The sequence below is a fragment of the Lampris incognitus genome, chromosome 16 (genome assembly GCF_029633865.1).
Source record: "Lampris incognitus isolate fLamInc1 chromosome 16, fLamInc1.hap2, whole genome shotgun sequence".
Lineage (NCBI taxonomy): Eukaryota > Metazoa > Chordata > Actinopteri > Lampriformes > Lampridae > Lampris > Lampris incognitus.
In genome coordinates this window covers 20,488,150-20,514,709 of record NC_079226.1, presented here as the reverse complement: position 1 = coordinate 20,514,709, position 26,560 = coordinate 20,488,150, and the positions used below count along the sequence as shown (strand labels likewise).

Here is a 26,560-nt window from a genome sequence, read left to right as displayed (position 1 = left end):
AGTTAGACATTAATTACTGCCAATTTAGACTCGCATAATTCAAACGATACTTGCGCACATCTTAACTAATGCTAACGTTAGCCAGCTAGCCAAGCCAGCTGTTTAACTACCGCGTTCCCCGTCTTCCCCCCAAGCGGACATTAACAGTATTTCCATGGAGCAGGGTAAAAGCTGGATCCTGACCGGCGCTACTGTCGCATGTGTCGCCGCTCTCTATGCGCCCTGCGTACAGAGAACCGTGCCCGGGGGAGACTCAGGTCGGTGCTGGCTAAACCACTTTCTCCATGTGGTTTCTTCTTTTTCTTCTTCTTCTTCGTTGTTGTTGTTGCTGTTGTTGCTGTTGTTGCCGCCGCCGCTAGGCAGCCAATCACACAGCGTCGTGTTTATCTTAGCGCAACACTAAAGAGACTCCAGGTGCTGTCCGAGGCGCACTAAACCCAGCGACCATTAAACTGCATTTACAATCTGACTGTTGAGGACACCTGTTAAAGGATAAAGTAGGCCGAAAAGTGCGTGGATCTATTCAAGTAGAAGCTTTATTGTTATGGTACATTCTCAGACAAAACCTTTTAACATCAATATGCAATAAAGCCCCCAGAGTCAATTGTGAAACAAACAAAAAAAATTCTTTCATCAGAGTGCAGCTTTTCATACCCACTGACATGAAATGGATGACCGATCTGTTTACAAGCAATATATTGTTCTTACTGTGTAAAACATTACCCCTTAGAGCAGTGCTGGGAAGTTTACGCATGATATCTGCTTACCTATATAATGTTTAAGAATTCAGCCGAGGTTCATCACAGTGAGCTGTTTGGTAATATAAAGTACCAATCTCAAACCAAAAGTATTTGTCAAATCCCTCAGATATTTCAGATCTCATATCGTGAGTGATTTCAGGTAGATTCTTATTATCAGTGTTTTAGAAAGTCAAGTCAATTTTATTTGTATAGCCCAATATCACAAATTACAAATTTGCCTCAGTGGGCTTTACAGCAACACAACATCCTATCCTTAGTCCCACTCAGTGCATCGAGATACGATAATATCTGAATTTAATCCCAATACAGTACTTATGAAAGATGATAAACGACAATATTGAATTATTGCCCAACATGCAGAGTCTACATTTCCAGCAGCAACCCTGCCAAACTTTAAAAGAACAATACAACCTGTGATGAATTTTCAGACATGTCTGTTTAAGATGAAGGACACTGAAGGGGGGCTTGTATGTGAGATTATCATTGCATTTGGCTCAGACAGTGTCCTTGACGTTGCAATCATTCGTTCACCACAGTCATTGGACTTGATGCTGGGTAGGACAGTGAGATTGGTGAGATTGAGGTCAGTGTTCATATGTACAACATTTGAAGTTGTGTTTTGAAATAAGCTGTTTAGTCGGCACAGTTGTTTCATAGCTTGTCTGCACATTAGGAATTCAAAGAGGATAGCTGATATGAAATAACATGTATGTCTTATGACTTCTTACACAATGTTGCTCTTCTCACGTGAAAAACGACTTTACTTAAAATGAGGATTTCAAAATACATAAGGCAAATAATTACAACATTTCCATTGTTAATATCATCAATGGTAAGTCTTTATGCATGCTCAATAATCCAGGTAAGGAAATCACAGAAAGTTGAATCAGTTCATCATTGTGTCTAATCAGTTGTGTCCAGATGTATTCTGACATGTAAAAGAAAATCTTTCAGCTTACTCCCTGTTTTTCAGGGGTCGTCACAGCGGATTTTGTAGTTTCCAGTTTTTCAGGAGTCACCACAGCAGATTTTATACTTTCCATCGGTACCATGTGAGGGCACAGCACCAATGGCAGCCGTTGTTAACCCGGGCCTTGACCAATCCGGTATAGTCTTGTCAATCCGCATATGGATTTGGTAAAATTTTACATCGGGTGCCCTTCCTGACACAACCACTAACCTTATGGAAGGGGGCACAGGTAAAGCACTGGATGCCATCACAGTATTCATGGACCTGTGCCCATGCCTGTCACCATTGACAGGTAAAATAAAATAAAACATAGAAATTGAAAAACTGGTAAACCTATCACAAAACCACAAGTTTAATCACAGAAAGTTGAATCAGTTCATCGTCCATATTATTTCAAATGTTTTGACAGAACTTTTTGACTCATCTAGGTAGATTTGAATGTGAAACTATAATTAGCACTTCGATAATAGCTATGTCTGCAAGTTTGAGAAGATTGTGGTTTCCTCTCCCAGTGGTAATCCACACTTAGCATGTGGTGACTGGATCCAGGAAGTGGTGTCTGACTTTTGCCATTAATGACTTCCTAAGGGAGTGAATGTGTCATCTCTGGCAGGCTTCCAAACCACTTCTGATGTCTTGTGGTCTGTTATCTGTACTCAAATTGTACGCTTATACTTGGCTTTATTGATCCTTTTTCAAAACAGTGTGCATAATAATGTTGCACAATAATGTTATTGTCACAACTATAAATGCCTTTGAAAAATGTTCGCTTTTACTCTACAGATTTTGCAAGGGGCAAAAAATATCTGTCGAATTTCATTTATCTTACCGACTTCTTCACAGAGGTAGATAGTATAAGCACCATTTGTAATGACAATGTTACATCAAAAGCCCTTGACCTCCTGGGAAACTTGTCAGCCTTAAACTGACCAGCCAGCCAGAGTTGAAATTGTTTTTTCCCCCTTTTTCTTTTGGTGGATGATTGGTCCAGCCCCGCAGGGATCCATTAATGGTAAAAGTAGGCAGCTGTAACTCTTTGAAAACTCAAGATACGGCTGTGAAAATGGTGTGCTCGAGTTTTGATCAACCCAGGCCAAAAATATGAAGCTTTAACATTAAAAAAAAGAACTAAATCCTAAATTGTACGAGTCAGCCAATTAATCACTGTGTGAGATTGTTCGAAATCTATTCATTATTGTGTAATTCTGCATGCGTAAGTTTGATGTGCACTGCAGACCAATTGAAATGATTAACTAGGCTTAAATGTACTTAGCTCAATTCCTTACTTTGCGGTGGGCCATTGTATTTCACAACATTCATTTAATTCAGTTTATGAAGTAAAGCCTTGTACAATTACAAACAGTGTTCAGAGATGATAGCTAGGTTACAGACTTGTAGCTAAATGTGTACTTGGGGCCATGAATGCTCTGCTCAGCGGGTTTGTACTGCTCTGGCGTGCAAGCTGCAGAAAGGGAATGCACATTTAGCAGAATGGAAGCGTATGAAAAGCTGGACCAGATATGAGAGACAGCAGAGATGAGGAGAGTGCAGGCATATGGAACGCTGAGTAGCCCCACCGGTTGTGCTGCTGCCTAGCAAGCGGGGGGCCTTTGAAAAAACGGCCAGCCCCTTCTCCACAGCGTTTAGGGACGGTGCAGGATGCCCGCTCTGATAGTGCCAGCTGAACACCCTTCCGGATTCTCCAGGTCTCCGTCTCTGTGTCCTAATCTCTTTAGGTGTGATGTGCCCTGGAGAGCCTTGAGCGCAGCCCTGTGGGTACGCTGTTGTCTAGGAATGTGGAGTGTGGAAATGATAGGGATTATGGGAAGACTGGTGTGGGTGCCCATGCTCAGCTATCAACAAAGACTCTTGGCGCCAGTGCCGCTACCCCGTCGACTCAATATTTTCCCTTTTTAGTAATGGGACCGCGGGACCGCAGAACTGCATATCTGTTGCACTGAGACGGATGTTTTGGCTCCGTATTAGTTTGAGTTTCTGTACTGAATGGACTAAAAGTGTGCCACTATGAAGGGAAAATGAGTAAAATTGAGAAACTGATGAAGGATGAGTGAGTGATGTGAAGTGATGACAGGTAGCTGGCTGCTTATGCCAGGTGAAATGGAAATGTGAAAACATAGGCTGCAAAATGTACAGATGGAGAAGTTTTGGCTTCATGGTCCATTAGGCTGATAAGAGCAACGGCGCCTCATGTGACGGAAATTTCAGAATTATAATTTACTGTATCAGCGCGGTTAAAAAACAAAGAGTGAAATTGCCAATGACTCATAACATTAAGGAATGATGTTCTGTAATGTTGCCACTGTGTTGTGGGCCCAAGTTCATATTGTGTTGTTTTTTTGTGTTTTTTTTTGTATTTGAGCATTCTCATTTGTTTTAAAATATTCCTTATTGTGTCATGTATTCAGTGTTAGAATAACCAGCTATATTCTTGAGTGTTTGTGTTTTCTCTCTACGGTTTGATTTACGGAAAAGCAGTGTGACATGCAATTCTGCAAGCCATTAAATCAAACCCATATCTAATTTTTTCAAAATACCCCCTCCTATTGAAAGCAATTTTGTCCCAGGATTATATGTAGTGTATTTATTAAGAAGACATCTCACAGAGTGTAATGTTGAATAAATTATAGGCTCATTATCCTGTCAGTGTTGATACAGGAGAAAGGCTACAGTCTCATTGGCTGTTGCCTTTTGAGTAAAGAGATCCAGACCTACCCACGGGGTGCCAGTAGAGGGTGCTGTGTTGGATACAAGCGTTTTATCAATGTCATTTAATCTGAACCAAATTTCAATTTTCATGAGTGGGAGATGCAAACATTGGGTGAGAAATCAGTATAATTTGATACGCTCTGGGTATATTCTGGCACAAATGGTTTTGTGCCCAGATGCAGTTGGGCTGCCTCAAATAGCTTTTAGGTTGTTTTCTTCCTGATATATGCAACGCCCCACACAGAGACTGTCAAAAAATTGTGCAGCCTTCTCCTATTTTTACAGCTTACCTCATTCTCTGACTGCCACCACTGCTGCCTTTCTGGGTACCCGTTGGACTAAACCAGACTAGAGACACTTGCAGTGTGGGTGCAGGAGAAAGGAAGAGAGAGCTAGAGAGGCAGAGAAAAGAGGAAGAGAAGGGACTTTGGTGCATGGGGAGGTTGGGACTGGGAGCAATATTCTCTGAACAGTATACGTGTGTGTTTGCCTGAGAGAGCATTGGAGGGTGAGAGTTTAGTAGTTTGTGTTTGTTGTGTGTGTGTGTGTGTGTGTACACATGCACGTGTGTGTGCGCGCGTGTGTGTGTGTGTGAGAAGGGGAAGAACGAATCAGGGGAGAAGCGAGAGATGAAAATGAGCGTGCCGCTTAGGAAATGTCACACTGGGAAGATTTGCAGGTTCTGATCCTGGCAAATTAATGCAAAACCCCAGTGCAAGTATTTGATTTGGGAAAACTTTGGGAGCAGACTTGTCTCTTAATAATAATTATTGGGTTTACATTAATTTCCTCCCCTATTCTCTTCCACAGGAGAGCTGATCACCACTGCTTGTGAGCTGGGGGTAAGTATTAGCTGTATTGTTTAATCAATTCACTCATTAACTCTTATAAGCATTAAGGAAGTTTAATTAAGCATGGGCAGAAAGCAGATTAATTTACTTTCAGTCCACAGGTTTTTTTCCCTTCTTTTCTATACACTTATTTTACTAAGTTACAAGTAGAGAATGCTATAATTTGCAACCCGTTTTTCAAATCCAATTAAAGTCAATGGTAAGGCGATGGCTTTTGTAGGCTTTGCCTTATGTACGGTATAAGGCTTATTATATCCACCCCTCTTTTTTGTGTGTGTGTGTAAGCCGCGAAGAATGAACTAAATCGGGTTAACAGTTATAATAAGTTTTATTATTTAATAAAGTTTATTACGCCGCTGTGATCCTTTTAGGGAGGCTGTGTCGGTGTCACTATGCCAGTAATCCCGCCCGTTAGTGCCGCAGTCCGTGTGGCCTGCCTGTCTGCCTGTCAGGCCTCCCCAGGGCTCGTAGGCCCTCCCTGGGTCCCCGGCCATCGGCCCTCCCCTTCAGATCCCCAGAGCTCCGGCGTTCTGTCTCCCCTTGCTCCCCGTGGCCTTTGTCCCTCAGCTGTCCTTAAGCTGATTGTCCATCCTGTTTGCCACACAGCCCTTCCTCTGCACTCCCCTCGCTCACGTTCATCTCGGTGGTGCTACCTGCCTGTCTGATCCAACTATCTGGTTTACAAAACATGTCCGTTTGGTGTTCTCTGTCTCATTCTCTCTCACTTTCCCTTGTTCTTGTCATTTTCTCTCTTTCACTTTTATTTTTCTCTCTTTTTCTCTTTCATCCCTCTCTCTTTCGATCTACCTCTCTCCTTTTTTTTCCCCTATACTACTTATTCCTCTTTTCCTGCACACATTATCCATCCCCACTTCACTCCTATCTGAACTGAGTTGTTTGTTTTGTTTTTACGCTGCCCGGAGGCCTTGGCAGTGCCCAAGATGACCGGTAGGGTAGTCATGCTTTCACCTCTTGGCAGTGTCTTCTATTTGAAGAGCTGCCCCTTCTCCCTGGCTGGCTCATGTTATCTGTGCCAGGGAATGAGTCTGTGTTTAATGACTGAGCCCTTATCAGGCTGGAGGAGACTTAGCGGCTAATTGCTGTGATTGCCGGGATCCCCCAGGCGAGAATAGCTGCGGCTCGGAGGTGGTTTTGGGGCTGGCGCTGGCAGGCTGGCACGTGCTATAGGATGGGCCCCAGGGAGGTGTACTGTCCTTGGGAAGAGGCTGGAGGAAAAGAAGGGGGTGCAGGGAGGAGGGGGAGAGAAAATGGGACGAGGGTTTTGATATCTGAGTGGAGTCAGTTAGCGGTCAGGTCACGGCCTGTTAGCTTCGTCTAACTCACTGCAGCAACACAGCCCACCACTGATGGCACGAGTATAATGCGGACGTGCACCTCAGGTGTAGCACTGAATCAGGAGGGATTAGTGGAAGTGACGCATGTTCACTGCACCTTAACACTCAGCAGCTTGCTCTCACAACAATTTTGCATTCCTTATTTTTCCCCATATTAAATTCATTCATGCTTTAAACTCTAACCCATTGCATTACTCTTTTGTCTTTTAACAAGGCAGTAGTGTCTAAGCTCACAGCTCACCCACTGAGCTCTGTGGTGAAGCACCGTCTGCTTGTTGTTCTGTTCTTTTTGTGGTATGAATGTATCTGTCATCGTGTCTCTTGCTCACTTTCTTTGCCCTGATTCATTTAGGTGGCTCACCCTCCAGGCTACCCTCTCTTCACCTTGTTAGCCCGGCTGGCCATGTCTCTTCTGCCTGCCCTTTCTGCAGCCCACAATGTCAACCTAATTAGCAGCCTATTGGGGGCGGCAGCGAGTGGGACCCTCTGCTTCACTGTCTGTAGGTAGGTTACATTAAAGCTTTCTAGATATGTTGTCTTCAACACTTTCATTTCGTTTCACTTTTCTGTCATCACTATACTTTCGTAACAGATGTGCGCTTTGATTTGTAAAGAATGTGGTTCTAATACTTAGGGTGTGGTTCACAGAATTGGTCAAGCCATTGTCAAATGACTGTGGTCAAAAAAACATAATATAAATGCCCAAAGAGGAGGTCTTTATGATCCACTTCTCTGGTCTTTGAACTTCTCCTTGCTGCCTTTCTGCATCTTCACGCTGTCTTGAACAGAGAGTGGTATTTTTAGGTACTGACTGACTGGCGGTGGCGTCCCTGATCCTCCATTCAGCATTCAGGAGCAGAGCCCAGTCACCCCCACCATCCCCCCAGCATGCCCAGGCTGTTTACCCACCAGCCACCCGTTGTGCACGTGTGTGTGTGTGTGTGTGTGTGTGTGTGTGTGTGTGTGTGTGTGTGTGTGTGTGTGTGTGTGTGTGTGTGTGTGTGTGTGTGTGTGTGAATGTCACAATTAAACCCCCTCCCCCCAACCCTTCAAGTGCCCCCAACGCTATGTCCCAGCGTGCTCTCAATCCTGACATGGCACGTTTCTTAACCCCCCAACCCCATCCCAGCCACCCATCTTCTACTGTGTTGGGTACAATAGGAACAAGATTTTTACCTCCACTCCTCCATCCCCACCTCTTCCACATCCTCAGCCAGCTCTCCCCTTCCTCAGTCAGGCAGGCAGAGTGCATAGCTGTGTCTTTGTGTCGCTGTCTACAACTCTGCAGTTTCCCCTGCTGCTGACCCCATCATGTAAGGAATGTTTCCCTCCCCTCTCTCTTTGTGTGTTTTAATCACGTACGGTTGGCTGGACTACCTTACATCACCCTTTTGCTGATCTTGGTCATTTTCCACATTGCACAGTGGGTGGCAGCTTAGTGTCCAGATTCTTCCCTTTTTGTCACAACTAAATCTGTTTATGTGCACTGTGGCATTTTCAGGTATGCCGTATGTGACAGTTCCAGCGAAGGAATGGGTGGATATGATGTAATTACTTCTGCTGTACACCTGCAAATCTCAGCAAACTTATCTGACCCAGTGATAGAGGGTGAAAGCGGGTAAACACAGGGTTATGGGCCTGGTATGTGCCCCCAGGGTTGGCCACAGTGGGCTGAATCTGTTTCCTGTATGCTTGGCTGGGTGATGCTGGGTGGCAGGTGGGCCAGAGTGGGTCATGGTACAGGGTCAGGCCTGCTGGAGCAGGGCAGGGGCTGGAGAGGAAGTGCTTCCCAGGGGACTGGCCCTCAGCCCAGACTGCAGCAGCCTCAGCCCCTGCTCCGCCTTACCTCAGAGGTGAACCTAAACCTGCTTGCTGGGGACACTTCATACTGGTGAGGACAGGAGAAATGAAAAAGGAGAAAACAGAGGAAGACAGAAAGAGAACACTCTTCCCCTCTCAGAGTGTTTATCTTTATCTCCTTACTGACATCCCAGACTTAATGCATTTGATGAATTACCAGTCAGTTGGGACTCCTTTTCTTTTGGCAAGGCTTTTCCATTAGGTTATTTTGAGGCCAGAAAATATCCATGCAGCCTGGGAAACATTTGGATCACAGTGCATGTTAACTGCGGCCCTGTTTGTAATCTTGGGGGATTTAGATCCAATTTTGGATTATGATTAAGTGAAAAGTCATTATGAGGACCTTCAACCCCCCATGGGGCTGATGGGCACTGAGGACTTCAGCCAGAGCACACAGTCACACCCTATAATCTCTTAAGTATGAACGTCTAATCTATGGTTTTCAATTTGAAAAAATAAGCATAAAAGGTTTTAGTCATTTTCTGTCCGAGGCCTGTTTTGGTTTGAGCTCGTGGCTGGGGATCAGCTGGCTGACTTGGCTTGGTCAAGCTTGAGGGGGGCTGGGTACTAGAGAGGTGGAGGGGTGGGAAAGGGGGTGGGGTTGAGCCATATTCCGGACCGGTCAAGGCTTCCTTCTTACTTTTGGCATGGAGGGCATTGGGTGTTTCGCACATACCAGTAGGATGGCATCGATGGCATGCCACAGCCCTGTGGGGGCTCCTCCAACCAGGTCTGCCACTTGGATGAAATGCCAAGACTGACCAGTTGACATCCTTCCATACCTACCCTGTCCTTGCACTGACACCTAATACTCTGTTGTGCTATTAACATAATCAGCTCCTCTAGTGTAGCCACTTTTGGAAGTTTGCCTCAGCTGAGAAACATTTTTTTTTCTTCATCCCAAAGAAATTGTCGCTTTGTATAATTTTTCAGATGATGAAATACATTGAAGTTAATGCGGGTACTTGTAGGCAGTTCCTCTCAAATAGTGAATTGTAAGACCTTGAAATTCATCTGGAATGTACCCAACATGGCAAGCCTTTGATGTATCAATTTAAATTAGTCGGCCAGATTGCTGTGTTTAATGTGGGGGAATGTAAGTTGATAGGCTTGGAAGGCACTTCTCTCTTGCATAAGTTTAAACACAGCATTTAGCCTCCCTTTGATTTGTCAATTACAGCCCTCTTGGCTTGATCACATGGTTTGATGGCCAAATTGCATGTCTTGTTATGTTTTCACACCAGGGCCTGACAAGTCTTTGAGGATGGTGGCCTTAATGATCATAATTACTATCGATTGCACTTGAAATCTCATAGTGCATTTGGCCCCTGGAATCCCAGAGTCCTCGACCACGGGTGTGTGGAGGTATAAGAATGTGTGCGCCCTTCATATAGGGATAATCCAGACAGCTCGGTATTCAGTGCTCTCTCGTCTCACAGTTCATCTGCCAAAGCTGCTCTGAATCTGTGCTACCTGAGGAATCTCTCTCCGTTTGCCGAGCTTATCCCGGGAAGCCAGGAACAGACACGCTAGCGTGCTGACAGCCATCAGAGCAGAGAAACAACACAAACAACACTCAACCATCAGCATTTTTCACACTTTTTCTGATCGCTTGATTACATAACAGGGCTGCTGAGACATGCCAAATGTGCCCCCATCCCGACACATACCTGCAAGGCACTCACCTGCCAAGAGCCGGCCCATGTAGCACAGCTGACACCCCAATGGACCTGGGGACGGGCGTGGTGCCATCTCCTGCTGAGTGCTGTGTCCCTAGCTCCTTATAAGGGCCTCCACCATATGGTCCCGATGGTGCTCCCCCTCCCTGCTCCCCACTGCCAGCTCAGGTGGGTTGTTTTTCCACAGGGATGGTGCTGCTGGAACGTTGCATGTCTGTTGCCGGGGGTCATCTGTGGAGCAGTGCTTGTGTGGAGGTTGTTTTCCTGTATCTATCGATCTATAGCTATCTAGCTATCTGTCTAGGTATCTATTTATTTATTTTTGTGGGCCTCTGAGAGTCAGGAGTCGTTCTGTTGGATGATAGTCTACCATCCACCTGTGGCAAGACTGCCCCTCCTCCCTGTCATGTCTGCTGGAGTCTGATAAATCATTGTCCTGAGTGGCCACAGAGGGTGCATCCTTTGCTGTTTTCATCTGGCTATGTAGGAGTCAATTTGCAGGATTGTCAGTTTGAAAGCCTGCAATCTCTTGACCATTGTCCCATTTGCACAGTCTTCACTGTTATATGGTAGGCCAACAGACCCCCCCCCTCTCCCTCCCATCTCCCCTCCACATCCACAGCATGACCAATGGCTCCCCCAGGACTCATCCTATAATATAGTTAAACAGATGTCTAATGAAGATGTTATTTCCTCATTACTGGCTATGGGATGGGGATATGGAGGGGGAGGAGGGATGGCTAGATAGACAGAAGAATGCAGTACCAGTTTAATATTCCTTTCGCCCGTGGGCCCTGAGATTGTGTCTGCCTCGGACGTCAATATTACATTCCTCACCCACCACAGGCAGTCTTAATAAAGCACCAAGCACGGAGACGGATCAGACTCGGCAATTACAATTCACCCAAAATTAGTTAATGGAATCTATACAGCAATGTTTATGTATCACTGGTGTGTGCCTAATGACTTTGTTAAAAAAGCAGCAATAAAAATGGCATTCTGTGAATTACATAAACACAGGATTTTTGTAAATTGTTTTTTTTTTCCCTCCCTGTAATTTTTGTGTGTTGGGTGGAGATTAAGATGGCATTCTGGGAGAAATTGTCATGTCAGTGGCTGCATTGTTTGAGCAGGATTGCGGTGATTAATTTTGCACGCACTTGGAGCAGTGGAGCGCTCTCCTGGAGGAGGGGTGTCTGAGCGCTGGAGCTCAGACCCTTATATACCCTCCTCTCTTGTAAAGTATGTAGCTTCCTTGCCACACTAGATGAGGTAGAAGAGCAAGTGAAATGCTTATTTGGGTGCATATTCAGTAGCTGAGAAAGGGCTACGACACATCCAAGATCAAACGCATGCTTTTTTGGATGTCACCTAGAGATGGCGTGCACTCGGGGATTTCCCTTTCATGGCAGATACATTATCAGTGGATTATATCATCTGATGGTTTACATTTTTATATCAATAGCTGCACTGTCTCATCCCCTGCTTGGCTGTGATATTTCAATGCACTGCCACCGAGCACTTACTAGTGTGATATAACCAAAGCATGCTAAGTAGCCTGCCCAGTGTCCTGGCCAGAGGAGAGCCCCAGGGTGTGAGCCAGGGCCAGCTGGAACCCTCAGCCCAGCCTAACCCGACCAGGGCCACCTCCTCTACGGGCTCTCAAACCTCTTCAGGAATGTGTGATTCTCTTCCAGCCCTGCTTCCCTCAAACCACTGCTTGGTGAGAGAACAGTGCAGGGCTGATCTGCAGTGGCACAGCTGTGGCATTGTCTGGTCCCTGGGGTGGTGTGCGACAGTGGCTCCCATGGCCAGCTCCATTGTGAAGTACTATTCATTGCACAGTGCTGGTGAAGGCTTTTTGTGTGCCATTATTTAGCAGCAGCTACTGGGGCTGGCAAGTCTGTGGCCCATATTGTAGAACTGGGGGGGTAAATGAGGCAGGTCCTGTTTTGTGACACTTCAAAGTGACTGTGCTGAGCTATGGCTCTGTCCTTGAAGAGGACACCGCTCTCCACATTCCACTGTACTGCTCGTCTTTCATTATTCAGCCTTGAACATGGCCGGGTCCCTTTGCTTTGAACTCATCTGCAAGATTTTTTAATACATTTAATCATTTTTTCCATTTTATTTCTGTTGCATTGACTGTTCTACAAATATATTTTTTCTCATAAATACCTGATGAATTTTCAGAAGTTCCAGAACGGCAAAGCAAAATGCTCAGACAAAAGGTGGATAGTTGTAACATTTGTTTGAGTGGCCCGTGTCATGGTTTTGCAGTACATTCCTCATTTCAGCCTTTTTACAAAATAAATAAATAAATAAATAAATATAAGCGGCTGCATTTCTTCGTCAATCAGTTAATTACCCCAGTGATGACACTGACACATTTTGGCAGAGTGGATCAGTTCAGGATGGAATAGCCTCATTGTCAGCTATGTTATTTTCCTGCCATGTCTCAACCAGGCAGCCCATTGTCACTGAGCCACGACATTACAGCACAGCAGCATCCTGCACCACATTGAGCCGTGATAACAGGGAACATGGCCACACTGGTGTCAGAGTCTCTCCTGCTTTATCTGGGTGCCCTGGGAACAGCCAGCCTGGAGAATGAGCCGTGGAGAGGCTGAGAGGCTGACTGAGACCCAGGTGGTCCTGTGCAGACAGACAGGTCATTTACAACAGTGCACACATCACTGGACTCCTACGGACTGACGGGCTCTAACACAGAGATGTGTCACCCACTCAGGGGGATTAAAGGAGTTGAAGAACAGGAATGTGTATGTGTGTGTGTGTGTGTGTGTGTGTGTGTGTGATAGAAGGAATGTGTGTGTGCGTGCTTGTGCATCTTGTGAGCATGTGATGACTGTTGCCTGGCTGTCAGACAGGATTCAGAAGCCAGGGGAGAGCGGGTGTAAATATCTTCAGCTGTGGACCCCCACTATTGCTAAGCATCCTGCACTACCCCTAAACACCCCCCACTGAGCGTATGAGCTGGGGGTTAATTGTCATGTGGGGGGGTAGAATTGAGGGTATGGGGGGTCTCTGCACCTCAACAAAAGTCTCCATCTGCCCCCCCAACACACACACACGCACACACACACACACACACACACACACACACACACACACACTGCAGACACCCAAACCCGCTCCATCCTTCTCTCAAGTTGCAACTAATTCCTGGAGCGGGTGCAGTGAGAAAGACGCCACTATCTCTTATTAAGACCCACTCCTAGACGCCCCATCAGCACAGCACAGCCCCCTATTCACACACACACACACCAAGCTTGCTTCACAGCGAACACAGAGCGAAGAGAGGGGAAGAGACAGAAAACCCTAGAAAAAAGGGGAAGTAGTCAGCAAGCAAGAGTTTTTTTTCTCTACCCTACTCTCGCTCTCCCTCTCCTTTTTTTCCTGATTTACCGCGCTTTCCTCAGAAAGCTCCATTGTTCCCCTAGCCTAAGTCTCATCAGGCCTTTTGTGGCTGACTATCACAGCGGCAGGCAGAGAGCTGGAAATGTATAAATGGTATCATGCCTTGTGATTAATGGCGGTGCTTATGAGTCAGGTCTGATAACGGGCCTGCTCTCTACTCAATTTCAGATACCGTTAATGGAATCTGTCTTCTGCGATTGTAATGTGAGAGCGCCTAATTTGCTATGGAGCTTGAAGCTGTCACCGGCAAGGGATTGTGGGGTCATAAGGGACCTGGCAGCCGTTTGGCCTGCAGCTTGTATCTGCGGTGCTGAATAGAACAGCTCTCTGCCTGTCAGTTAGCTGATAGGCTGATGAGGACTCTAAGCCACTCCACACAATGGCGGAAAGGGCCATACTGCCTGACTTCCCTAATTGTCGAGGCTGCTCATATTTCAGAGCCAGCATGCCGGGGACTGGGCTGTTTTTTCCCCCTTCTTTTTCTTCTTCTTCCTCTTCTTCTTCTTCTTCTTCTTCTTCTTCTTCTCCCTTTTCCTCTTCAACTTTCTTTCTTTCCTTTTCTCCATTTCATCCTCCATCCCAAACACTCACCACTCAACGCGCACTCTTCTGCCCACAACCCCCCACAACCCCTCCCCCCTTCTCCGCCCCGTCATTTGTCGCCTCTCTCTCCTCCTCTGTCTCTCGTTTTGGTAAGTAAGTGGTGGGTCTTAGCATATGACAGATTATCCCAAGTTTGCTTCAATTACTGCTAAAGAGATGGAGACAGTACAGGAGAGGAGGAAGGGGAAAACTTTTGTGCACACATTATATTTAAGAAGCTGAGGATAAAGTGCTATCTCCACCACGGTGGTTTCTGTGCCAGTCTGCCTGAGATCAACGGGCTGCTGGGGTGCGAAGCGTGATATGTGAATGGCCCATTTAAGAGAATTTTTTTTTTTTGTCAAGGTCTTGTCCGAGAACCAAACTTGGGTCGCAGGAAGATTAAATATTGGTCCCAAAATTATTCTGAAGAACATGGTGACTTTTTCGACTTTAGAATTTTAATTCTAAATTTGCATGAACACACTGGTATTGCTGTTTTATGATTTCATGTCCTTAAAGTATAAGGAAGGCTTAATAAAAGGCTGTTAAATTCTAGGAACCTGCCAGTTGGTTTATAGCCCAGTGAAAATGTTCAATTGCCTTGCAGAATCAGAGTCATGTTTATTGGCCATGTAGGTTTGCACAAACATGGAATTTGACTCCGGTTTCGTGGCTCTCTCTCTATATGCACAAGGCCCCGCAGCCCACAGGGGCAGTTTGGTTAAATATGTGGATAGAATTATGTTGAAAATACTTACAACTATAGCTAAAAAACGAAACTTTATTATTTTTGAAATTTCTATCAGTCACCGCCAGTAAGTTGTAACTGTTGGATGAAACCTTGCTGCAAATTATATAGACCTGCAGAAAGTTTTCAAATTGAGATGTCGGTTTTTTTTGTGCCTGTCTCTTTACAGCTGTCTGGGATTTACTTTGATACTTCGGTCTACTCAGGACCATTTTTGTGATTTATTTAAAAGAACAAGAAAAAAGTTTATTTAATGTTTGGGTTGAAAAGTCATATGCCCTTGTCAAACTGAGCAGAACCTTTGTGGACTTGTCAAAGCCTCTCATGTCTCAGCCATCTCTATCCTGCTTTATTAGGTTGGTAGGGCCGGGCCCAGGAGCAGTGCTTGCTGGAGGGATATTTGCCGTATCAAGGCTCAGTTGGCAGTGGTCCATGGTGGCAGAGGTCTTCACTCTCAACAACCTCTTTGTTGGTCTGCTCTTTGCCTTGTCTGCCTGCTTTCACTCTGCTGAAAATGCCCCCCAGAGGAGGAAGGTAACCCCAGTGCATCATACCTCTACCCTCATCTGAGACAGCAACTGTCTGTTTCCAAAAAACAACTCTTCAGATGTTTTTTTTTTTTTAGCATAACTGTTGTATAATGTTGTGTATTTGTCAGTGATTTGGTTGACGGTAATATCCATCACTTTCTGTCTTTGTCAGCTTGCCCATTGGGGGGCACTGTGCTGTGGCTTGGGGCTGTGTAACCAGCACACCTTGGTGCTGTATGTACTGGTCATCATTCCCTGGGTTCTGTACCGACTTTACTCTCAAAGGGTAAGTCATGGTCTTGTTCACTTTAACAACCATTTTCTGGGGGTGTCCGGGTGGCATGGTGGTCTATTCCGTTGCCTGCCAGCACGGGGGTCGCTGGTTCGAATCCCTGTGTTACCTCTCTGGCTTGGTCGGCTGTCCCTACAGACACAGTTGGCTGTGTCTGCGGGTGGGAAGTTGGATGTGGGTATGTGTCCTGGTCACTGTACCAGCGCCTCCTCTGGTTGGTTGGGGCACCTGTTTGGGGGGGGACTGGGGGGAATAGTGTGATCCTCCCATGCACTATGTCCCCCTGGTGAAACTCCTCACTGTCAGGTGAAAAGAAGCGACTGGCGATTCTACATGTATCGGAGGAGGCATGTGGTAGTCTGCAGCCCCCGGATTGGCAGAAGGGGTGGAGCAGAGATCAGGACGGCTCGGAAGAGTGGGGTAATTGGCTGGATACAATTGGGGAGAAAAAAAAAGGGGGGAGGAGAAAATTCTACTCCTGTATAGTTAATTTATTTTCTGGATGCAGGCCTTCTTCAGAATGGCACTGTATTGAATTGGTATGCTCAGTTATTAATCTTACAAGCAAAAGTTTAATTTCACCATTACCCTTAACATTAGCACAAATAGAGCTAATAAAAATCTTCTCACATTTGTGTTCCTTGGGACACAGTCTCAGTGTTTGGCAGTGACTGATATGAAAAAGTTTGCTAGCCACCCATGCTATAAAATTTTGACAGGAGCTGTCTTTGCGTGACCTGATGTCTCTGGGAGTGTGTTTCTTGGGTGGATTTCTGCCGTACATCTACCTGCCCATCTCCTCTTACCTCAACACAGCCCGCTGGAGCTGGGGAGACCAGACCTCTTTGTCTGGCTTGCTTACCCACCTGCTAAGGGCTGAATATGGCACGTTCAGTCTGGTACTGACAGACACACACACACACACACACACACACACACACACACACACACACACACACACACACACACACACACACACACACACACACACACACACACACACACACACACACACACACACACAATCAAAAGGTTATCTACCTTCATACAAGTCTTAGTGATCTATTATTAGTCTTCTAGCGCACAAGTGATTTGCAGTGTTTCTTTACTCTCTCTGTGTGACTCAGGCAAAGACGGAGGGCTCTGTGAACCTGACCACCATGCTGCAGTGAGTATGCCTACTGACAGCTATGTGGTAATCCGTTGCATGGCCTTTTTCACCCTTTCATCTTTCTGTTTGACTGACTTCAGCTGTTTACACATTTCAAATGCAAATCATGACTGGCTTATGTAATGGCTTCGCCAGACATAGACATGGTATTTGTAGATGAAATGCAGCACTTTATAATTGCATATATTCTTTCTGGTCTGCACATATGACAGTGTCATTTAAGCATTGGATGGCCTTGGTCTTATTTGGGTCAGGTTGTGAATATGACAGAATTGAGGCTTGGATCCAGCTAAAGTAACAAAGCAATGCAGTAAGTCTCCAAGCTCTGGTGGGTTTGCTTTTTGTTTTTCAAAAACGGAGTGGGCAGTCATGTTACTTTAAGTTTTTCTTATTTAAAAGTGAAATGGTAGAACGGAAAACAGAGTAGGGGACATCACAAGCAGAAGAAACTCTGGCGGGATTCGATTCCGGGCTAATGGGGATACCCATTTACTTCCAGGGACATGGGGGCGGGGACTCAACTCAACCTCACTGTCTCTCAGCGCTCGTTCTAGTGTTGTGGACAGACAGGTTTAACCAGTGACAAACCGATCCGTTCTGAGAGTCCGTCTCTCTATTTTCTCCACAGCAGCTTTTGTTTTTCCAATTCCGCTCTCTTCCCCCATCAAAGCAGAACTGAACCTGCTTAGAGGGCCAAATCTCTGTGTTCTGTTTCTCCTGCAGTTTGAGATGATCACTCAGCTCTGATGTTTAAGCGTGACAAGCTGTGATGACAGACACTGCAATAGAGCCGGAGAAATTGTATTTTTCTCCTCCAACACACCCACTGCCCCCGTCCACCCACCGCCACCACCTCCACCCGATCCCCCAACCCACCCTCTCTCACACACACACACACACACATCCCATTGCTCGTATCTTACTCCGAATGGGGGAGCGTGCACATCTTAAGACCCCCCACTATCAGCAACCCCCCCTGCCAAGCACCCTCCCCTTCCCATCACCCCCGCTGTTTGATGGACAAGCACACCTACAAGATGGGGGAGAGAGGCGAACATGACAGGCATGTCACACTGGGGACGTAAACCCCACTCGAGAAGCTGACACTGTCTCACACACACACACACACACACACACACACACACACACACACAGACCAGCGCATACACACATAGTGTACATTGAGAGATATAGAGACTCAATAAGCTGTCAAATAGAGATGGGTATTAAGGAAGAGGCAGGGAACTATCTCTCTACCCTGAGCAAGTGCTCTGTGACTGACAGGCGCTATGAGGAGGGGTGGGGGGGTGAGATGACGGGGAGCGGGGGTGGTGGTGGATGACACAGTCATTGGTGTCTGTCAATCCATTTGAAAGGAGGAGCACACAGTCCTAGGAGTTTGTTTTGATAGGGGAGTGGATGGCATTTAGGAGGGCATTTAGTAATTGGTGTCCCTGAGTTTGGCAGCAGTCGGGTTGTGCAGATTTACTTTTTTGTTATCTAACATGTATATATTTTATGTATGTGTCTGTGTGTGCACCCATGCATCAGGGCCCAGCTGGACCACTGCCTGGCAGACCTGTCCCTCCCCATCCTGGTTCTGGCTGGACTGGGCCTGCTCCTCTCCTCACAGGATAGGTAAGACAAGCCATACACTGCACAAAGACACCAAACTCTGTCACACACCTCAGCAGCCACTCCAACCGAAAATCTAATCCCTCAGAGCAAAATATATGGAACAAAACCACTGTCAAATGCTGATCATTTGAAAAGAAAAATACACAAAACCCGCTGAAGCTCTCGACTGTCATGCTGTCGTGATGCTCAGCATTCAAATGAAAAGGGTTTGAAATGTGTGTAGCTTTTTTAGATCTTCAAAAACATGTTTGTGTGTACCAGTAAGTGATTGCTTGTATGTATCTTTATGTGACAGGGCTGTGTGATCCAGTAATTCATTACACTTGTGCCTTTGCTGGGGTCTGTGGGTTGGCACTGATAAAGCCTAGTGGAGTCCTGGGGCTGAAAAACCTAGGAGCAGGGCTCTCCCCAGGGCACCGGCCACCCCTTGCTTCGTCCTCCCCTGGAGTGCACTTTGATAAAATTGGCTACATACACACAGGCACATTCACAGAGGAAGGGAAAGGTCATTCCATGGGATATCAAAAGGAAACCATGCAAATAACAATTTTCTTAAAAATTAAAATTTTTAGTGGAAAAGCTTGCTATGCAAGGGAGAGTACACCATAACATTTTATTACTGGGAAATCAACATTTTATCATTGCTGATTTTGTGGAAAGTGAGAATAAATGAGATGCAAATTCACACAAATAGTAGACGTTTGCCCGTCTGAGTTATTTATGAGCCAACAGAAACCAGAAGAGAAAGATGTAGAAGGTTCATTTCAGACAAAATAAAAAGAAATTCACTTCTCTTGCTTCAAGGTATTTCTTCAGGTTCACAACAGTGCTTGTGTGTATTGCTGTTCACTTTTAATGTTTTCCTGTAAGTTTAGCAATGCATTTTAAAGTTGTTTTGTTTTTATTGATTCGCTGGTTGGCATCGATGCGTTATGACGCATCCTGCATTAGCAAAACAACCATCCAACTCTAAACCAGCTGTATACACATAATTCACTTGTGCGGTTGATCACAATCCTTGCAGTAATGTATCTGAGCTGAAAACCTCAATAGGACTAATCATATGTCTATGTAACTAAATATAGTTTGAAGCTTATGGTTTGGCAGTGAAAAATGTCAACTAAGTTAAATGACCAGTGTTATTTTGATGATTCTTGTCCTAGGAGGTGTTGTTCCGTGTCCTGGTTGTTGATCGCCATGCTTCTGATCTACTCGTTGTTTTTTGCTTGGAGAGCCAATCTGGATATTAGCAGACCCCTTTTGCTGGGAGTGGTGAGTTATGAGGCTTAGGGTGAACTGTGACTCTCAAGGCCTGTGATTTTCTCTGTGTGTATTAGTGCTTCCTATAGAGGACTCTGACAGCCAGAAAAATGTAAATACAAAAAAAAATTATCATCCTGTTTTATTATGCCCCCGCATACACACACACACACACACACACACACACACACCCTTGTAAATGCAATCACTGAACCAAAATTACTCCTATGATTCCATGTCTACAATCCAACTCTATATTAAACACTGCTATTTTGTGTGCGTGGTCCCTGCAGGTTGAGCGTTTTTGGCTACAGAGTGATGCTGCAGTGTGTGTGCTGGCGGGCCTAGGCCTAAGCCAGACACACATCAAGCTGGAGAGGAGGCTGGGCCGTGGTGGGCTGTGGAAGGGTATGGGCTGGGTCCTCACCATGGCTCTGCTAGCACACATGACACACTCCAACTGTAGGTGAGCATGGCTAGGGCGAGAGCAGACACTAGTTGTGTGTCAGTTGTGAGAATTCAGCTATGCGGCCCCTGAAGAAACCTTGATCCAAGTTAGAAGAAACATTAGTACTTTTACTGCATTCCACTGATAACTTGGCTGGACTCAAAATGTGTTAATTTTAAGCAGTTCTATTACAGTTATCTTAAAAGGAAACAAAAAAAAACACCTCTCTCATTCTAGCCCCTTCTAAAATCCCTTACTTTTCCCTGAGTCAACCCGATTTGTTTCTCTGCTGTGCTTCAAACCAGAGGCCTGAACTCCACATGTCAGGTTTTTTCTCTGCTCACCCCATAGTAGGGGCTAAAGAGAGGCACGGTTAGCACATAGATTCCCCTCATGGAGCTCAGTCTGAGATGTTAGCCATCCGAGAAGGCAGATTACACCAATGTAGTGCTGGGGAGTGCCAGGCAGCCATCACAGAGCAGCTTTGATCAAGGGGAGAGCATGGCCTGTGCTGTCAGGCCTATCGCACCTGTCTCCCCACGATTAGATAGGCAGCCAGAGCACACTGCAGAGGAGATGGGGCGGGGGTGCTGACAACTTACCCTCAGAGCACCTTAAAAACATACCTGCAAAGAGATACGCAGACTAACATTCGCACAATTACACTTGACACACACAAATGCTTCTTAAATAGGAATGAGATGCACTCAACCCATGATATTATAGTATGAGTGTATGTGTTTTTCTGTGTGTGTACGTGCATGTGTGTGGTGTCATTCAGGGAGTGTGATCAGAGTGGTAACACTGTGGTGGAGAGGTTTGGAAGGGAAGTTCTGGCCTCAGTCCCATCAGACTCCATCATTCTGACCAGAGGAGATCTGCCAGGAAACTCCCTGCGCTACCTGCACTACTGCCAGGGTGTACGGCCTGACGTAAGCCTCGTCGACCAGGAGGTCAGCTTATGATTTTTCCGTTGCCTTATTTGTGCTAAGGAAAAAAATATTCTGCCCATGTTCTCTCATTGCAAAAAAAAAAAAAGACAAGCTTATCAAGGTATTTTATACTTTTTAAGCCACATATGCTTATTACAAGATATGGCTAGTAAGACTGGTAAAAATTTCTTGCCCCACTGGAGACTTAAAACAAGATAAAATATTGTGATAAGCTTGTCTTTTTTTGCTTTGCTCTAACAATAGCTGCAGTTGGATGCATTACCATTAATTAGAGAAAGATGAAATTTGTGTAGCAAAATGAAAATGACTTCTGTTTCTCACCATTTCTCTGGTTTACACGTACTTGAAGTGTTTGTTAAATACTGTATACTTTTAATTACATGAAAAATATGGCAGTGTGTTTGTTATAGTATATATTGTAAAGTGATATATGGATGAGTCTTTTAAGGGCTCGTGGGCTGTGTATCTATCTATAGGGCATGTCACTAAAATAAATAAAAACAATCACTAAATCAATCCTCCATTTAAGTTTCCCGCTGCATGTTAAGTGTCCTATTGCTGATATTGTAACCATTCCTTTACGAAGAGCGGGGGGCACAACTTGGCCGACTTGTTTAAACTGAGCTGGCAGTTCTCTTTGTCCAGATGATGACGTACGCTTGGTATGTGGCCAAGCTTGGGCAGCACCATCCAGGGGTACAATTCCCTGGTCGTTGGTGGGACCCGGTCCACGCTGAGGAGAAGGACACCTTCAGCCTGGAACAGTTCCTCTCCCACAACTCACAGTAAGGAGACACAGGGAGGGAGATGGCAGAATAAGGGGATGATGTGAAAGAATGAATAGAAGGTTATGGAATGGAGAGAGAGTGAATGAGAAAGGTGACAATGGGCCGCTTGAACAACTGGGTGATAGAATGAGAGGTTGAGAGCAGGAGAATGGTGCAGGGGAAGATAAGCCCCTAGAACTGTCGTTGCCATAAGAAGAGACTGATGAACTGCACGAGTGGACTAATCTACTTGATTTGGTAAAACGCTTTCTAGCAGACAGATTGCTGCTCCACACGCTCATCGCTCAGTCATCATGGAGAAACGGAGACCAGGCATTTAGGCAAGAGACCTGTTAATACCAAGCCCACCAGGGGGCAGTATTTGCCTGGCCAACACGCCCATCTCCCAAAGGGGCCACAGTGACCTGTGGGATTAACTCTCAGGGCCCTTAGAGAGGAGCAGGCAGAGGGGAAGGAAGGCAGGGGGGTGCTTGGATGTGAAGTGATGGGAGCTAGCCCACGTCCTCTTCATAAGTGTAAGATATAAGCAGTCAGCTGGAGTGTGAGAGAGAAAGAGATGTTTGAAGGGTAATATTCTTGGGAGTTTTACCTCTTACGGTCTTGGCTCCCTGAACAGTATAAGGCCTCTGGGTTGATTATATATGTGTATGTCTGCAGCAGGACTATGATTGCCTGCATTGGGCTGCCTGATGGGGACCCCAGCTGGAAACGGAGATTCTCTCGCTGGCCCTTCGGTGTGTGTGACCAATTGGTGCCTGTCCAAAGGCACTTCCACCCTGAAAATTGGGCACAACATACCCGGAACCTCTACAATTGGAGTGAGCCACACAACAGGTATACATGCACATACACACACACAGACAAACACAACCTTTACCGCCTATTGACAGATAATTTATTAACTTAGAAAGGTATAATTGTGTGGGAGCCTTCCTGTTGCTAAAAGGATGTAATACTGATCCATGCCCTAGCATTTCTGAGTTTACAGGGATTCATTATCTTTATTTGACAGGAGAAACTTTGACTATAACTGTACCCCTTATGACCAGTACTGGTAAACAGATCTGCCAGCCCTTTCTTTCTCTGTGGTCTCTGGTCATTTTGACACAACGTCCATGGGGCTCTCCAGTAAGGTTGTCGTCTGTTCTCCATGTTGTGATCCAGCTGCTTGTGAATTCAACTAGAGCAAGACATCAGACCCTAAGCCATTTGAAATAAGACTGAAGAAGAAACATAATGAGTTTCTTATTGCGTTTTGGCAATAAGTGTGTCAAAAGTGGAATTAGTCAAAGCTCCATATTCTGTTGCCATTGCCAGCAGCCCCTCATTCACTCTGATATCCACGGCTGAATACTGTGACATTATTTCCTGCGCCCTTACTACAAGCGTGTCCATCAATGCCCATGAGCCAAATATTAGCTCGGGAATCCTGCTAAAATATTCTTTTGAAGAAGAGGTCAAATGCTTATAGTCAACAAAATGGGGAAAAAAGGAAGATGTGGTTTACTCCATGTCTAATGTGCTAGCTAGTAATGTTGCTCAGTCATTAAATGTTTATGCAGCAAACATATGCAGTGAATGTGCAGTGAAATAAAACCTGCAAAGCATGGCTGAATGATACATTCACATACATAATCATTTATAGTTAGTGGTACTCTGCTCAAGTCAATGATCGAAGCTGTTTAGAATGGTTAAGAATTGTTCTTTTTTTTCTGTCACCAAACAGTTTCGATCCTGGATCCTGGGAGCGTGTGGCTAATGAGGAGATGTGGCAAGCCAGGTACACACCGAACATTCGATAGTAGTTAGAGCTTTCTCTTCCCTGTCAAGGCAGGCTGTACACAGTACTTTGCAGACAGAAGCTGTATCACGATGCACGCTAGCGCCTGCTTGAACATCTCCATAAACCAGTCTTGTGTGGTAGAGCATCTACATGTACATTCTGTTTGATGCCAGCATCTACATAAATCACTCTATTGGACTGGTGCGTCTGGAGAGTTTGGATCTGCATGGCTCATCCATCCAGCACTTAGCCCTGAGCCTGCGTGCTTTGTTTCAGGATGAAGACGGCTTTCTTTCTGTTTGACCTGGCAGAAGGGATGCAAGGAGAGGGGAAAGCTCGACTCTTTGAGCTCTCTTATACCGTGAGTCTGCTCTCAACAAACACTTAACATGACTGTCAGTTACCATAATGTGGTCAGATCTGCCTGCTACACAAAGCAGGCTGATCTGTTGTGGTTGTTACTTTTTGATAACATCTCTTTGTGTGTGTGTGTGTGTGTGTGTGTGTGCGCGTGCGCGCTCATGTTTGTGTGCGTTTATGTGTTTGTGTATGTTTGCTGGGCAGCTCTATAAGGAGATCGTGGAAGCCTATGCGGACTACCCTCCCAACTGGGACAAGAATCTGGCGCTGTCCTGTGAGAGGCTCCTCCATGCAAAGCACCATGGCCACAGCCCAGAAAGCCTGCTGACCTGCAGCACCCACCACTTCAATCTCTACCTGAAGAAGGAGCCCATGGATCCCCAGGCTCCTGCCATCCGCTCTGCTGTCACACACCTGCTCCGGGAGAGGGACCGAGTCCGTCAGAGCCAGAAGAGAACTTCCTGACCAAGTCGAGAGAGATAGACTTGGAGTTGGCACACTGAGGAGAGTGCTTCCAACCCAGCCCATGTGCAAATGAACCAGGGTCGAAAATCTGAGGAGGATATCTGCCTTTTCTCCTGGTTGACCAAAGCCGTGCACCAGAGGGATAGGTAGTTAGTTAAGATAAGGATTATTTACGATTGTGTCTTTGGAATTCATGCTGTTGCACTTGAGACTTGGTACTGGCACTTAAGAGGGCACAAAGATTTGCAAAATGATCATGGAACAGTTGTCAGGCTCATAGTTTGACAGACACAAGCATTGTCTCGCATGAGGGTGTGGTATAGGTTAAGGGGGATGCTGGTGCATTGGAAGTGGAACTAGAGCCACAGTTTTGTAATTTTTATGAGCGAACAGGACTCTGCAAGCGGGACGTAGGTAAAAGGACTGTGTGGTGCTTCATTGGATGGATGTTTACTGTTGACCCAGGGGTTCTCCAGGAACAAGGATTGACTTTTAGAAGCCCTGCCTGACCCCAATCAAGTTTTCTGCACTCCCTTTAAACTCACTGATTCGGTTGCTTTATCTTTACATCTCGTCTTTTTTTTCCCCCTCCCCTTTTGTACTCTCACAGCTTTTAACATAATGATTATCTGGCCCGAGCCTCCTGCTGCTCCAGTTCTCTTTCTCACATTAGGGCAGCGAGGCCGAGATTGAGGGAAACCCAATTCAAGAGGCAGAATTGGGGGATTAGAGTGTTTTTTTTTTAAATCTGGGATAGACTTGTCCTCTGCCACACTGTCTTTTTACACACTCCTCACTCACTTCCTGTCGCCAGTACTGCCCAGCAGCAGCCCCTCCATTCGTACATCAGTATTTTAGATCGTCCTTTAAACGTTAAAAAATGAAACGATTCCATGAGTGTGTATTTCCCCCCGCTCCTTCCTAACAGCAGGGCAATAACTCATCTTGGATTTAAATGAAATATGAACTGTCACAACACTGGGACTGTTGGAGGTGTGTGTGTGTGTGTGTGTGTGTGTGTGTGTGTGTGTGTGTGTGTGTGTGTGTGTGTGTGTGTGTGTGTGTGTGCGCGCGCACCCATACCTGCATGTGTGTGCATACAGTAAATGTCTTTGCATACAGTAATTGTCTTTCCAAACCTTTTTCCCCACCAGAAATTAACACACACACACACACACACACACACACACACACACACACACACACACACACACGCTGAAGAACAAAGTGCTTTCATTCTCAGAGCAGCACGTACTTAGGCTAACTGCCACACATGCATATGAGACCTTGAGTCATCGTGGTTCCAGATAGATGGGCTCTGTGTTTAATGAAGGCTGCTGAGGAGACATAGTGGCACGCAAAGCCAGTGAGTGGAGCAGGAGACTCACTTGACGGCAGCTCCTAAGATCTTCTTATCTCCTGTCTCCTCCTGTCTGTTTCTGTCCAGCTACACAGCGCTTTGTGGATGGACAACAGCAGGGTGTTGCAGTGGTTACTAGAACTGACAGATTTGTCAGTTTTGGTGTTAAATCTAATGTACTCGGTGCCAGAGGAGTTATTATGGAGAGGTCAAGTCAGTGTGTTACCATAAGCTCACAAAGCACTGTTTGATGCGGGCGATAGTGTGTTTTCTCACAATGCAGTCTGCCATGTCTTAATGGCCGTTAGGTCCACACATAACATATTTACATTCCTTTCTAAAAATTCCAGAAATCCAACAGTTTTTATTACTTCACTTATTATTACTTCACTGTGTTTTGTCAAATAAATCATTGTTTTAATATTTGCATTGGACTATTTTCTTGCTTACATCAGTGTCATTTTCTCAACTCATACCCTCTGATAGTTCTACTTTACTTTTTCTATCCCCCTTCTCTTGCCCCCCCATCCCTCTGTCA

At 45.6% G+C, this 26,560-nt stretch overlaps 1 protein-coding gene across 1 annotated transcript; it reads left to right on the top strand.

Moving 5' to 3' along the window:
* tmem260 (transmembrane protein 260) lies at positions 1-24,749 on the top strand. Its single transcript, XM_056296415.1, has 16 exons — positions 1-257; positions 5,269-5,300; positions 7,017-7,168; positions 15,331-15,508; positions 15,677-15,790; positions 16,516-16,695; positions 16,924-16,964; positions 18,519-18,605; positions 19,769-19,877; positions 20,159-20,331; positions 21,095-21,266; positions 21,912-22,051; positions 22,712-22,888; positions 23,781-23,834; positions 24,114-24,198; positions 24,402-24,749. Exons 1-16 carry the CDS (start codon positions 155-157, stop codon positions 24,660-24,662), a joined length of 2,058 nt encoding a protein of 685 aa, XP_056152390.1. The 5' UTR covers positions 1-154; the 3' UTR covers positions 24,663-24,749.
* The last annotated feature ends 1,811 nt before the right edge of the window (positions 24,750-26,560 follow it).

What these genes read in the sequence shown, in the direction of transcription:
- tmem260 (XM_056296415.1), top strand. Translation starts at nt 155, where the DNA reads ATGGAGCAGGGTAAAAGCTGGATCCTGACCGGCGCTACTGTCGCATGT. An exon ending in ACCGACTTTACTCTCAAAGG is followed by an intron (nt 15,791 to 16,515) that starts GTAAGTCATGGT and finishes AAATTTTGACAG; the next exon opens with GAGCTGTCTTTGCGTGACCT. An exon ending in AATATGGCACGTTCAGTCTG is followed by an intron (nt 16,696 to 16,923) that starts GTACTGACAGAC and finishes TGTGTGACTCAG; the next exon opens with GCAAAGACGGAGGGCTCTGT.